Here is a 15,104-nt window from a genome sequence, read left to right as displayed (position 1 = left end):
CACCTGACTTATCGGTTCATTGGTGTCTCAAGCCAACACCACACTCTTTGTTTGGTTTTGTTTTATTTTTTCGAGACAGGGTTTCTCTGTGTAGCTCTGGCTGTCCCGAAACTCACTCTGTAGACCAGGCTGGTCTCAAACTCACAGAGATCCACTTGCCTCTGCTTCCTGAGTGCTAGGATTAAAGGCATAAACACCACACACTTTTAAGGTTTTACTAGTGATCCACTCCTAGTAAGTACTATGGGGAAAATAAAAACTTTATTTAAAACAAGGGATTTTCTTTTTGTTTTGGTGTGTGTGTGTGTGTGTGTGTGTGTGTGTGTGTGTGTGTGTGTGTGTATGCTGGAAACTGAACCCAGTTGTAAATACCAGTTCTCTACTCACTGAGCTATATCTCCAGCCCTTTTCAATTTCATTTTGAGACAGACATTTGCTAAGTTACTCAAGGTAGCCTTGAACCTCTAATCATCCTGTGTCAACCTCAACAGCAATGAGAACACAGCTCTTATCTCACCCCCATCTCAGGCAAAGGGGTTGGCACATGCTCCTCTCTATCCACCATTCATGATAGGTCCAGTTACTTTTTTTCCTCTCCACAGCTTAACCTTCCACAGGATCCTAATGGAGTCCTCTGAAGTGAGGAAGCAGAGGGCAGAGAAGACAGCCTAATCATTAACTGTCTTGGGAAAAGACACACATCTGTTCACATTCTACCAGTGAGAACTAGTCACGTATTCTGCCCATACAAAGCTAGAGAAGGAGGTGTGGAAAGTAGTCTAGACACCCAACAGGAGTAGGAAACGGACATCCCAAGCCCTCGCAACGGTTCTCATACTCTAAAACACTTTCAAGAAGGCAGCAGTCTTTGGCTGGCTTGGTCACTGTGCTGACTACATGTGTGAGTGCTCAGAATATCTTCTGAATGAACAAATGATGCTTGGACAGGAGGGATATCGGGTATACTACCATACAGCACTTTTTGAGGGAACTGCTACTTCTCACTTAGATGAAACATTAAAATAGGGGCTTTGGGAAAATAAAAATAATCTCACCGACACTGAAACATACATATATCGAATCTATGGTGCAACTTCTTCAGCAAACCAGTCAAACAAACTAAAATCTGCTGCTGCAAATATAGAAGAATTCATTTCAAACACTGGTACAGACACAGTGGAAAACATTCAGGAACTCACCATTATACTGATAACAGCAGCTGGGATATGGCTCAGTAGTAGAACACTTGCCTTGCATGCCTAAGAAAGGCCTTAGGTTCAATGCCATTTCACATACACACACACAAAAATGTATCTTTTTGTTACATGGAAATTCCTTTATTGGGCCTCAAAATTAACCCACATTCTCCTCAAAGGGCCTGATTGCTGCACATACTCTTAATTTTGAGAACAAGTTATACATAGACACATACACTAACTGCCAGTACCCATGAACCAGCCACAGGATGTAATCCATCAAAATTCAGACTCAAAACTATGCTAGCTGATAATACTAGATTTTTGAAAATCTTAAGTTACTATAAAAAAATAAAGGAAATCATAAGGCAGGAAAAAATACAGAAAAGATAAAATAAAAATGAGAAATATTTAAAAAGAAAATATTCACAGTATTGTGAGGATCAAATAAGTAAAAATTTATTTATGGATTCTGCACCTTTTTTGTTTGTTTGTTTGGTGGTGAAAGATAAGGTATTAACACAGGCTGGCTTGAACTCATGGTAATCCTCCTGCCTCAGCCTCCCAAGTACTGGCATTGCAGGCATAAAACATCATGCCTGGCTTGTGCTTTTCTGTATGTATGCTATAACTCAAAGAAAAAAATTTGAAGAGTATATGAAAGGTTCCTTTGCAAACGATAAAGCAGTATTCAATTACTGATCTTTAAATAAATGCAAAATCTGTACTTTTGAAAAGATTATAAACTGGGTAAATGAGCAAGTTCAAACTAAGGGATTAAGAAGTCCCTTGCTCCCCACACGTCAACGTTCAGAACGAAATTCTCACGAGAAGCATGCCAGCAGATCAAATCACCATAAAAAGTGATGGAGCAAAACCTGCCCAGTTCAGGCAGAAGCCACAGAAGACTCTAGAACCCACAGAAGACACTTTGATCAACCAGTTAGCATAGTGGGCTATAGTGCTTTACATAAGGGGGGAAAAGACAATCAAGTTATATTTATTTAATAATAATTTTTTAAGTTACTGGAGGGGTTTTCACTTAAAAAAAAATTTTTAAATGACCTTAAACCAAAACACAGTACTGGAATGCACAATTGGACAGCGAACAAGGTTTTGTAGTTAGCTCTAACTGAGACAGATACGATTGTGTTTCTAATACAGCATCACAGATTCTAGCAATACAGTCAAGTGTGTACAGGGGTTGACACTTGGTGTTTTCTTTTCTTTCCTTTCTTTGACTATTCCCTGGTGTTGGTTTATTTATTTTTCCTTGGTTGAATTCTAGGAAAACTAAAGGGGTGAGAAAACCCAGTTATTAAGGCCTTTTAATATCTGCAGTCCAGTAGGTACCTGGGTGAGACCCCAAGTCTGGAGCCATACTTCTGGCTCTGTGTAGCCTTCTACCCTTTAGTTAAGCAAGTGGCCAACAAAATTAGAAATAAACAAAAGACATGAAGAAAAACAATTATTCATATTACATGATTTATAAACACACCAGGAAGAGCAGATATCAATCTCAACTCAAATGTTGGCTTTTTTGCTTGTTTTATTTTCTTTGCTTTGTTTCAAGACAGGATCTCACTATGTAGACCAGACTGTACCTCAGAGACCTTTCTGCTTCTGCCCCCTCAGTACTGGGGTTAAAGGTGTGCACCACCGTGCTTGACCATCACCCAAGTACTATTTAAAAGCTGCTTTTGAAGGTAAGAAGAGCAATGTGGCAATGGTTATAAAACACAGTCTCTCTCCACTCTAAAAGATAAACATATGTGACTCCTGTGTTACATGCCACTTATTTCTGCAGCATATAAACACATCAGCCTGCGAGGCAAACTAATCAAAGAAGGGCTTTAAACCCAACTGAAGGCTCAAATGAATAATCTCTAGGAAGATCCCCTTTCTGTAATTTTTCAGATCAGAAGAAATTTACTTTTTTACTTTGCAAAGGGCCATTTTAAATGCAGTTAACACTTGTGCCTCACAGAACATTTGAAGTCTGCTTTTACAGTCCAGGGAGGAACAATAATGTAACCCCAGCAGTCATGCCGACATGAAGAGTTCCCAACATTGTGGCCGCAGCAACCTCGGTTCGTACCCGAGTCACGGCACCAAAAAAAAAAAAAAAAAAAAAAAAAAAAAAGAGTTCCCAACACCACATCCGCATTGGGCAGGGCACCTGCAGGCCACTAGACCAAGTACTCTTACTGTTACACACGAGCCAGGGTAAAGAGTTGAAAGTACACAATCAGAGACAAGCAGTTAGTTACCCAAGAGGAATGCTCCTTCATCTGGTGCTGGTTGCTGTGAGTGCCACTGGCATGGCCACGCCAAAAGCAGTTCTGGCAGAGCTGGTAGTTGTGGCACTGCTGGCAGCGGTACCGGAAGCCCATCATGCTCTCGCTGTGACAGTAGGAGCACTCCACAGGGTGGAAGACTGGTGACCAGGAAGAAGAGGGACAGGGGATAAATAATAGAATCAACACCAAGGAAAGCAAAATCTGGCCAGTTGGTAAGTTCTGGTTTCACTGAGCGTATATCTCAAAAGATAATGAAAGACTCCCAATGTCCTCCACATGCTAAGTGTACACACAAATACTACACACAAACAAACAAGAAAACAAATAAGTAAAAATAAAAGGGAAAAAAAGAAGACAGGAGGTCCAGAACTGAATTTTATCTTAGTAATGTTTTAATGACCCAAATTTGACTAGAGTTTTGGTGGCTAATATTGCAGAACTCTCCAATTTTCTAAAGCTACGATTCTGATAAACCGAAAGGGGAGAAAAAGGAAATTCCTGACCATATCAGGTAAATGTAAGCAATCTCAGAGTGAAAAAAAATGTGCCCATACCAACCAGGTTTTATTATTCCTCAGAATCCTATGTAAGTGACGGCTCCTGGTTTTGGTATGAAATAAATACTCTTCTTCCAAAAACAAAAGTCACAAGTTCAATTGCTGATGTGTCAGCAAACGTCAATTTTAATTTTTCACAATAATAGCTCAGAATACCGCAAACTGCTTCCTCCTCCCTGTGACCTAAGGGACAGAGGGTCAAGCCACGCTCACCATTCTCCACATGGGCAAGCCTGTGCATGAGAGGTAGCCAGACAAGGCACTGGGGAGGAGGATCCGCCATCATGGTGTCTAAAAACATATTCAGCATTATCTTCTTCTGTGAAGAGAGGAAAAACAAATACATTTTATATCTTGCAAGTGTCTTTAAACCTCTAGATTAATTTAAGATTCTCCCAACCAAGTAGGAATGAACTGCATCTAAGATTTTACAGCGAAATATTTTACATTATCACACTCATGATTACACACATTTTAATATACACACACTACTTCTATTGAAAATGCATGAAATCTACAGGCATGATTCCACCTCTAAAAGTAGCTGTTAGTGTCTTGACATCCTCCACTGAGAGTAAGAAAAAGGAGCAAAGCATTTAAATGTCTGGTCACGTTCAATCCAAACCACAGACAGCCAGAGCCCAGTGTTCTTCCAATCACCAAGCCTGTTGTCCTGTGAGGGAGACAGACATCATATCCCTGATAATAAAACATCTACAGCAACAGAAACTAAGGATGCCTGGTTAGGAACCAAATTTTCAGCATTCTCAGCAGTGTCTGGTACACGGTTGGCATTTAATAAATAACTGTTGAGTAGCTGGACTCACACATGGCTTTACATACATACAGGCAAAACACCCATACACATAAAATAATAAAAATAAAATAAATAACAAGTAACTGTTGGAATAAATAACAAAGCAAGGTAAGACACATATATCTGCACTCTTCTCCCACGAGGTTGCATTTTTCTCTTTCAACAGAGAGCTGCCACTATGTGGACCACTGATAGCGTCATGCTCCATACAGACAACCAGAAAATAGTCTAGAGACAAGATAACAGTATAGTTACATGATGCAGATAGAACAAATCTGAAACAATATTTCCAATTAATAAATTTTCCTTTTATTTCTTCTAAGCCACAAAATACCTATCCAGTTCTAGAGGAAAAGGGACTGGACGCAGTGCCATGCAACGTAACAGGAAGTCTGCAGCGATAACACACACTCATAGAGCCACAGCAAACAGCACTTGGAGGGACAGCGGAAATCCAGGAGGGGTGACAACACCTATAATTCCAGCAGCTGGAAGTCTGAGGCAGGAGGATCACAAGTTTCACATCAGCCTGATTCATATAAGACGAGAGCCAGTCTCAAACAGAACAAGGGCCAGTGAGATGGCTCTTCAGGAAAGGCGCTCCTCCAGCAAGCTCGGAGACCTGAGTTTGATACCAGAACGCATGTAAAGCTGTATGCTGACCTCTACATGAATGCCATGGCATGGGCAAGTATTCCTGCACGCGCATGCACACACACGCACACACACACACACACACACACACACACAATTGTTTAAAAAGAAAAAAAAACAGAGACAAAGAGCAACACACAGAAGTTATACAACCCTGAAGGAGATTTTTCCAAGCCCTGGTCCAGCCATGTGAAGGAGAGGTGGAGACTGGAAGTATAGCTCGGTGATACAGCACTTGTCTATATGTGCAAGGTCCTGAGTGTGAGCTCCAGCACCCGAATAAAAAAAAAAAAAAGGACACTGCACATGAAGATGGGGTACAGTAGGTAGGGCAAAGCAAAAACATGACACAGTTTCATCCTACTTCCTCCCAAGCAAGAAGTGGTGACCCCACGGAGCTTAAGATAGAAGAGGCCAGGATCGTCCACTGTGCCATCTGCCCACAGGACTCCACTCCTGTCATACCAAACACAAAAGCACACATTCACTCCTGGGCCTTTTGGCAACTATGAATATCTTGACCCCAGAGTACATTAACTGGAAGTCACTCTGGCCGAGGGCATATATCTCTGAAGAAGAAACTACAAGGTAAATAGAAAAGGAAGGCAAAGTAGAGGCCGGGTGGGAAAGAAAAAGCAGCTCACACTGAAGGGAAGACAGGCCTAGGACATCAAGGTGGGGCGTGAAGAAGTAGAAGTGAGCAAGAGGTGTCATTCCCACAGCCTCTCCACCCCACTGCCACTGCTGGCCAGGAAAGAGAGAGGTCTGCTCAGAAACTCCACAAAAATGTTATCCAGTGCACACTCTCTCTAAGACACATGAGTTCTTGCTGTCTCTGAGATCCAGGTAGATCTGGGAGGAATGAAGAGACAACATTGAAAAGTGAAAAGGACCCAATATGGCTGAGGGGTAAGATTCAGAAATACCTCTACAATAGACATGGGAAAAAAAACAACAACAACCAAAATTAAGCCCAAAGCATATTTCAGGTAACTGTGGTAGTCACTGGGATGCATACCTGCAATCCCAGTTCATGGCCAGCCTGGCCTTCATAGAAAGACCCAGTCACCAAAAGGTGCTCAGCTGGTGAAGCTACTTACCATACAGGCTTGGCAGCTTTAGTTCAATCCCTGAATCCCAGGTAGGGCTAACAAAACTTAAAATGTATCTTATCTTCTATTGCAAATTTAATGCTTACAATTCTGTTATATATTTGTTAACTATCACATTCTTACAAACTCACTCATAATAGTAATGCTATTTTCCCCAAAGTTTTGATTTACCATATTTTTAATTGGCAATATCAAATGTGTATCTAGCAGACCCTCATAAATACACACAGTTCAATCTCCAAAGCTTCCCCAGGTCCTAAAAGTTCACAAAAAGCCAGAGAAATAAACTCTCAAGAGTACAGTCCTGGCGCTTTGCTCTGCCTCACACCAGGCCTGTGATGAGGAGCACACTTAATAGTTCTAGGTTGGGCCAGGCGGTGGTGGCACACACCTTTAATCCCAGCACTTGGGAGGCAGAGGCAGGTGGATCTCTGAAAGTTCGAGGCTAGCCCGGTCTACAAGAACTAGTTCCAGGACAAGCTCCAAAGCTACAGAGAAACCCTGTCTTGAAAAAAACAAAACAACAAAAAAAATAGTTCTAGGTTGGTTTTGCCTCTCAAGGCTCAGAAAGTAGCTCTCAAAGCACGGCCAGGACACCCCTGAGAGGTATTTAAGCATTTCAGGGAGTTCACAGAACAAAATCATCTCCATCCTCCTTAGAGTATCACTGTCTTTCAGTCTTGTTCTCTCGTGAATACTACGGACTTTCCAGACGACACACGACAGAGCCACAACTACCTGCAAAGGGTACTAAGAGAATCCCCTTTCAAGTTATGTAGCAGTATGAGGCAAATGCAAATAATGTTTTATTTTATTTATTTTATGTGCATTGGTGCTTTTCCTGAATGCATGTCTATATGAGGGTGTTGAGTTCCCTGGAACTGGAGTTACAGACAATTGTGAGCTGTCATGTGGTGCTGGGAATTGAACCCAGGTCCTCTGGAAGAGAAGCCAGAGCTCTTAACCACTGAGCCATCTCTCCACTCTCTACAAATAATATTTTTCACCCAACATTAAGCTTTTTGTTCTGTACAAGGTTTTTGATTTTTAGTCACTTCGCCGATATGCTAAGCAAAAACAACACAGTTATAATTCCCACTGGGGAAACACTGGCTGTCTCCACTGTTGAATGTAATCTCGTTATTCTTATTCCTAAAAATGAATTTCTGTGCATCATCACCTGTTATTCTAATCCTTGATATTAATAATTACTATTCCATTTCATTCTCACATCCGTGCTTTCTCAGAAATCTAGCCTCACTAAAACAGCATTTAAATAACAAATAAAAAAATTCAGCAATATATTCTCATTACTGCAATTTCCAACTTCATCATTTCCAATAAATACTTTGTATTTTCTGTTGTTTGATATGTAAGTATTTCGCACCCATTGAGTTTATAACTTAAGAAATTTTTGATATTTAGTCTGAAATGGCATTTTTATAAGTTTTAGGAGAAAAATATTACCTGTATTTATTTATTATTATCATGTGTGCAAGGGCAGAGGAAAGGTCTGTGGAGTCAGTTCTCTCCTTCCATCTCTTACACAGACTCTGGGGATTGAACTCAGGTTGTCAGGCTAAGGTGGCAAGCATTTTACCATCAGAGCCATTCCGATGGCTCCCAAAACATTTTTAAGCTAACTGCAACCTAGCTTTAACAACTGCATAGAGTTGAAGGCATATTTAGGCTGGCAGAAGCCAACTACGTCAACTTGAGTTGTGGAGCCAACACTAAAAGGCAGCCTTCCATTACCACAGGACACTGAACTTGTCCATCACAGATTTGGACTTTAAACATCAGAACAATCTGAAAGCTGAGGATATGGCTCAATAGTGGAGTGCATGAGACCTGGGTTCGTTCTTTTTTTTTTTTCCTTATTTATTTATTTATTGTACAGTGTTCTGCCTGCATGTATGCCTGAAGGTCAAAAGAGGGTGCCATATCTCATTACAGAGGGTTGTGAACCACCATGTGGCTGCTGGGAATTGAACTCAGGACCTCTGGAAGAGAAGTCAGTGCACTTAACCTCTGAGCCATCTCACCAGCCCAATAAGTTTTAATCAGTCAGAACTCAAACCGAAAATACTAATTTTCTCATTTATACATGATTTTAAGTCATTATTTATATATTTAGTAAGCACAGCTCATTTTCCAGGCATGGTGTTGCTTATCACTGGAGATACTAAGCTGGAGACTGATGTACCTCCCTCAGGCACCCCTGAGCTATATGAAACACGCCATGGGAATGCAGAATATTGAAGGATTCAGAGATCAAAGAAGAGTGGGCATGAAATCAGAGGCCTTTGTGGGAGGGGGACTTGCACTTCATTGGAAGCTCACAAATACACAAAGATGAGAACCTTGCTTAGTTTCACTCACCCAAATGCAGGTTATCAAAACAAGAGAAATGCAAACAGAGACCAAGCAGGACACTGGCAAGGATCTCCAGGGAGCAGCTGTGGCTTGGTGGCAGGATTTGTACCAGGAATGCCCATAGAAAAGACAGGCTAAGGGTGGGATGGCAGGGGGTCAAGAGGGCACACTAGGATCCTTATCAGAAGGTACAAAGCAATCCATAAAGGTTTTTAATTTTGTTTTCCAAAAGAGGAGAGATATTTTGAGACAACCTCTCTCTTTGCAGCTAAAGTTCACCATACTCAGCTAGATTAGCTGGCAGGCGAGCCCAGAAGTTCCTCCTGTCTCTCTGCCTCCCCAGTGCTGGGATCCCAAGCACACTACAATCAAACCCAGATGCTTTTACATGAATTCTGAGAATCAAACTTGGGATCTTCACGCTTGCAAGGCACACTCTTTACCAACTGAGCCATTTCTCCAGCTTAGAGCTGTATTTAGAAAATGATTTCATATCAAACTTCCTTATGATTAAACAGCCTTCCTCAGATGACCACTGATCCACTAAAGACCAGCAAGCCAAGGTCCTAAGTAACAACATTTCCTGATTTCCATAAAGCCTAGAAAACTACAAAGCAGCGGTGTAGGAACAGTACCCAGGGTCTAAGAGAATGCCCACTAGACTGTGCTACCAGTGAACACCCCAAGAGTCCAAGCTGGAGCCCTGCACCCTGCCCACAGCCCCAGGCAGGTATGCATGATGAACACAGCTGGATCTGTTTCCACACCTAGAGATAACCAAGTAGGGGACTTTCATATAGGAAACAGGCAGCAGGCGCTAACAAAATTCAACAAAGGGAACTGAGGAGCCACCTGTCATCTCTAAGGACTCATTTAATAAGACATTCTGCTCTGTAGACCTAACTAAAACAAAACTTCACTTCTAGGTCTCTGCAATTTTGCTCTGTCTAATTAATGGTAGTGAGACAGGTCTCATTACTATGGCCTTGCTCATAATAAAACCCATTTTATATACTCTATTTCATCTGATCTAAGATGCACTTGGAAGATCACTTCTAAGGTACATCATTATATATACTTTTCTATCACTAAGGAAGAGAAATACTTAGCCAATTAAACTGACTCAATGGCTTAATTAACTGCAGTTCCTCATTACATGTGAGTAGTCACACCCAGCTCTTAACGAAGTGAAATGTCTTTCATCTACTCAAAAGGATTCAGTCGTTTTCGCTACCTTCAAATGCACTGCTTGAGGTGACAAGCAATTATTTTACAGTATTTTGGTCATCACCTACCCTGGCTAGTTTTATGTCAACTTGACACAAGCTAGAGAGTTATCTGAAAAGAGAGAAACTTAATTGAGAAAAAGCCTCCATGAGATCCTGCCATAAGGCATTTTCTTATTAGCGATCAATGGGAGAAGGCCCAACCCATCCCTGGGTTAGTGGTTCTGGGTTCTTTAAATGAGCAGGTGAAGTAAGCCATGAGGAGCAAGCCAGTAAGCAGCACCCTCCATGGCTTCTGCATCAGCTCCTGCTTCCAGGTTCCTACCCTTTTTGAGTTCCTGCCCTGACTTCTTTCGATGATGAACAGCAATATGGAAGTATAAGCCAAATAAACCCTTTTCTCTCCAAATTGCTTTTGTGTTACGGTGTTTTCACTAAAGCAACAGAAACCCTGAGCCATCACTAATATTTGATAACAAAAAATTATAATCTAGTTTCATCTCTTTGTAGATATCCTCTTTAAAACAAGATACTGTAAATATCTAATTGTTGCTTTGCAAAATAAATGCAACAATTATCCAATTTATTCTCCTCTGTTCTGTGTTCACATCTTCCTGTGCTTGCAGTAATTTGTCAACGCCGGGCACAGTACGTATTTGTGAGAACACTGAAATGATAACAAGTACAGCACCAAAAGCGGATCTGACACAGTGGCGGTGTCAACAGGGGCAGGAAATGACAGCCTGCCACAGCCATTGCCTACCCAAAGAAACTAAGACACTACTGGTCATGTGACATAGCTCAACACCAGAGAAGACATGTGAAGATAAGTCCTTAGGTCAACAAAATAGTGCACTCATCTACAGAAATTACCCAGCTGAAGGGCTGTTAGGAGAAACCATGAAACCCCTTGACTAAAATGTGTACAGAGTAACACAAATATTCATGTGCCTGGTAAGTCTTGCCGAAGTTTAGTTGTCGTCCAGGAAAGCAAGGTCAGAACAACCAGAAAATGTCTCTGAATATAAAGAAAATTCATTTTGGCATACAGGCAGAGGAGATCGGTTAGATAAAATTGAATCAGGAAGTAGCTCCAATAGATAGAAGAGTCTCACTGTTTTGAAAATTAATCAACAAAAATGCCACTCCCTCTCCATATTCCCACCTCTCCACGCGTCGGCACGGTGTCTGCAGACACTGACAGCCATGTTGTATGGTGTACCTTCTTTCCGTCCACCCTCCCTCCACTCTGATGTTCACAGGCTCCTTCCCACACAGACATCAGATCTAAAACCTCCAGTAGGGTAGACAACTCCTCAAGCTGAAGTCAGCACTAAGACCTAGAAAATAAGTACGCAAACAACGGGCAAATTTTCCAAAGAAAAAACTCAATCTTCCTCCAAAACTTGGGAATCTAGAAAATTGGGGAGGCCTTTAAATTCATTTCCTGTTTATTATCAGTAACTTTTAAGCCTCTAATTTCAGCTTGTTTGTTTTTGTCTGTTTATGACCGCTAAGAATCGGTCAAAAAAAACTTTAAGGCTTACATCCTATACTTCGTTCCCTCTTCATAAGGGAAACAATTTCCCATAAGGATCAGTCCTATCCAACTAGACACTGAATCATGATTCATAACCTTGTACTTCAGCAGGAGGAAGTGCTATCATTGCCCTGTCACCTGCAGCTGCAGTTCTGCCACGACAATGCTGCAGAAAGGGAAGTATCTCATGGATCTCCTCAGGCATGCCCAGTCTGCAACACATCTGCAGAGACCGTGTCAAGCTGCAATGTGTAAAAGCTGGACATCCACTCTTTCTGTAATGGTAAAAATAAAACGGCCCTGTGGGCCATGAGGGGAAGCGGATCCCAGGCAGGGAGCCGTGTGCTGGGTGAGAGACCAAGACAGATTGGCACCCCATGCAGAGTGAAGTTGGATATTTATTTACTGGGTTATGGAAGGGAAGGGGAGAAGGGGAAAAGGGGAGAGGAAAGGAGGGAGAAGGGGGACGAGGAGAAAGAGGCAGAGAGAGACAGAAAGGGGGTAGGGGAGAGGAGCCACGGCAGCAGCGACCTCTTTGGGAGAGAGACAGAAAGGAAGGAACTCAGACTGGAAGCAGAAGGAAGATCTGCTTGCCTCAGTGGAGGGTGGGGGTAGTTAAGGCTAGGAAAAAAAAAATATTTAGGACCAGGGAACTGAGAAGAATCTGACCTGTTTAAGATGGATCCTTTAATTCAGCTCCCTGGAACTCACAAGAATTATTGGGGTTTGTGAAAACATAAGTTTTAAACAGTAGTATATTTATATCAGAATGACTGTGATAGATATTTTTGCATAATGAAAAGTATCTTTAAAGGCAGTGTGAGAGAGAAATTTGATGGCATGCACTGTCCCTCACACCTTTATAACTTACAGGTACACACCTTAATAACTTGTATTTGTTTTTTGCTGAAATTTGTTTGGTGAGGTTGTCCTTTTAAACTGACAAAACCTCTCAGCTGTCAAACTGCAGCAGAGATCTTTGAGGAGGATAAAATTGGTGCTTGGGACTTGGCCAAGATCTCTCCATGTTCCCTCTCACCCGCAGATGGGCCAGCTGAGAAAACGTGGAACCCTGGGCTCTGGAACCAGGTTTCTTTACAACAGCTCTGCGTTGTATCTGCCCTAACGCTGACCTCTACACACACCAGCAGCTTTGGTGGTGAGTTTTCCCCTTCCAGTCAGCCAACCACAACCTTTACGTCTATGGTTGAGCCCTTCGCTGACATTCATCTCTGGTTGCTTTCCATAGCTAAAAATGTGACCAGACTACCCAGGGTTGATCCTCCTGTGCTAGCACTGCACACGCTGTGTGGTGCATTCGATTTGGGGCCCAGGTCCCTCGGATTTTTCTTTCTCCTTTCTTTTTCTTTTCTTTTCCTTTCTTCTCTTTTGGACTACTCATAAGTGGTCCCCTCCGTGAGAGACCACTCGGAGCAGCCTCTAGCCTCTCTAGCTCCAACGCCCCGCCTGAAGAGAAGAGACATCAGGGGAAGCTCTTCTACAGGCCCTGTGGTGTCTTCACATTTTCAGTTATGGTAGAAACCCTCAAACTATCAGTCACCTGCCTGTAAATGCTCCACCGGTGTCCTGCTAACTCTGTTTGTCCTCAAACTGTCCCTGCCACCTCTACCGCTGCTGACAAGATTGGTCGGATCCTTGAGACAGTTGTTTTCAATTCCAGCCTTTGTTCCCCACTGCAGCTTATGGCGTGGCAGCTCAGCGACAGGACAGATCGGATCACACCTCTAGGTATCTCTTGTTATTAGGTTTAAAACTCCCACGGCTCAAAAAATGTGGCTTTTCCATACAGCATATGACCGCTGCCATTTTGAATGAGGTCAGGTCTTATATTTTTGGTTGTGAGCCTAGCCTTTAACGGCTGAGCCATCTCTCCAGGCTGACCGTACCACCATCTTAACTGAGGTCAGATGACCTTACTACCATCTTAACTGATGGCCAGGTCAGGTGACCAAGTCCTGCCATCTTTACTGAGGTATTCCTTCCCTGGTTCCCTGTGTTGACTCTGGTGCATGTGTGTTTTGTACAATGGCATGCCTTTGGTAGGGCCCACCAAAGCATCCACTTTGCCTAATTCCTGTTCACTCTGTGTGTGTGTGTGTGTGTGTGTGTGTGTGTGTAACTTGCATGCACCTATGTTTACTGTTAAATGTTATAATTGTCTGTTCATTGTAGCTCATTCCAGACCACAAAGCAATAAGTCTCATGTTTTAAACTGGTATGTACTTTTAAGTCTCTTACAAAAATATTTTATATTTAATTCAACCCTGCTTTACTTGTTAAATTGAGAGCCAGTACAGTCAAGCTCGGACCCAGCTCTCCAGGGATTCTGTACTGTAGGTATAAATCATCTCTACCCAGTAAACAGCCCTCAACTGCTCAGAGATCTGGGGAATATGGCATTTAAATATTTAATTATCAAAATACTTTTCATATCAAAAAGAGACAGGTTGGCTCCTAGCAGCAGTTCTCTACTTCCTCCAAAGAAGACAGAAGACAAATGGGCACAGAACAACATCCATCTGCAATTTGCTACAACTGCCAAGCACTGACCACTGGGAAAAACTTCCCTTCATCTAAACTAAAGATCTCCAGACAGTGGACAGAATCACTGCAATCAACAGCCTAGCTGCTCAGGTCAAGGTAGGCTTGTCTTCCTACAGACTTCTTAGTCCACAGGATCTTCTGGAGCCTGGCAGGCCCTATGTTAAATAGCAAAAGGCAAATACGACCTTCAGCGACCATGGAGGACCCTGAGAAGTAGCTCTAAGTGCCAACCAAGTAAGTTCTCTGTCGTTTTTTAATCAGTAACTCAAGTAAAATTTTATCCTTCTCAAAAGTCTCTGATGTAGTTTGACAGCTGAAAGATTTTTTTTTCAGTTTAAAAGGACAGCCTCATCAAACAAATTTCAGTAAAACACAAATACAAGTTATAAAGGTGTGAGGACAAGTGCACACTATCAAATTTCTCACGCTGCCTTTCATAGTCTTAAAGATACTTTTCATTGTGCAAAAACATCTGTCGCAGTCATTCTGACATAAACACGCTACTGTCTATATAATGTATTGTCTAAATTGTGTTTTTTTGGGGGGGTGGCTTAGAGACAGGGTCTCTCTACATAGCCCTGGCTGTCCTGGAACTCGCTCTGTAGCTAACTCACAGCGGTCCACCTGCCTCTGCCTCCCAGGTGCTGGGATTAAAGGCGTGCACCACCACTGCCAGCTGCTTTTATTTGTTAGGAATCTGAAGCAGGTGAAAAATCAATAAGCAGGCTGGGTGCTCAGACGCCTCGCAATGAGCACTTCTA

At 42.2% G+C, this 15,104-nt stretch overlaps 1 protein-coding gene across 1 annotated transcript in view; it reads right to left on the bottom strand.

Annotated features, from left to right (window-relative positions):
• Positions 1–15,104, bottom strand: part of Dtnb (dystrobrevin beta) — a 201,445-nt gene that overhangs the window by 128,782 nt on the left and 57,559 nt on the right. Inside the window, 2 exon segments of the mRNA XM_085691200.2 lie at positions 3,467–3,633; positions 4,267–4,372. Of these exon segments, the coding sequence (XP_085547326.1) occupies positions 3,467–3,633; positions 4,267–4,372 (273 nt within the window).

This window comes from Myodes glareolus, chromosome 6 (genome assembly GCF_982192425.1).
Source record: "Myodes glareolus chromosome 6, mMyoGla1.1, whole genome shotgun sequence".
Classification (NCBI taxonomy): Eukaryota; Metazoa; Chordata; class Mammalia; order Rodentia; family Cricetidae; genus Myodes; species Myodes glareolus.
Note: the sequence above shows the minus strand (reverse complement) of the source record. Positions and strands in the feature narration are given on the sequence as shown.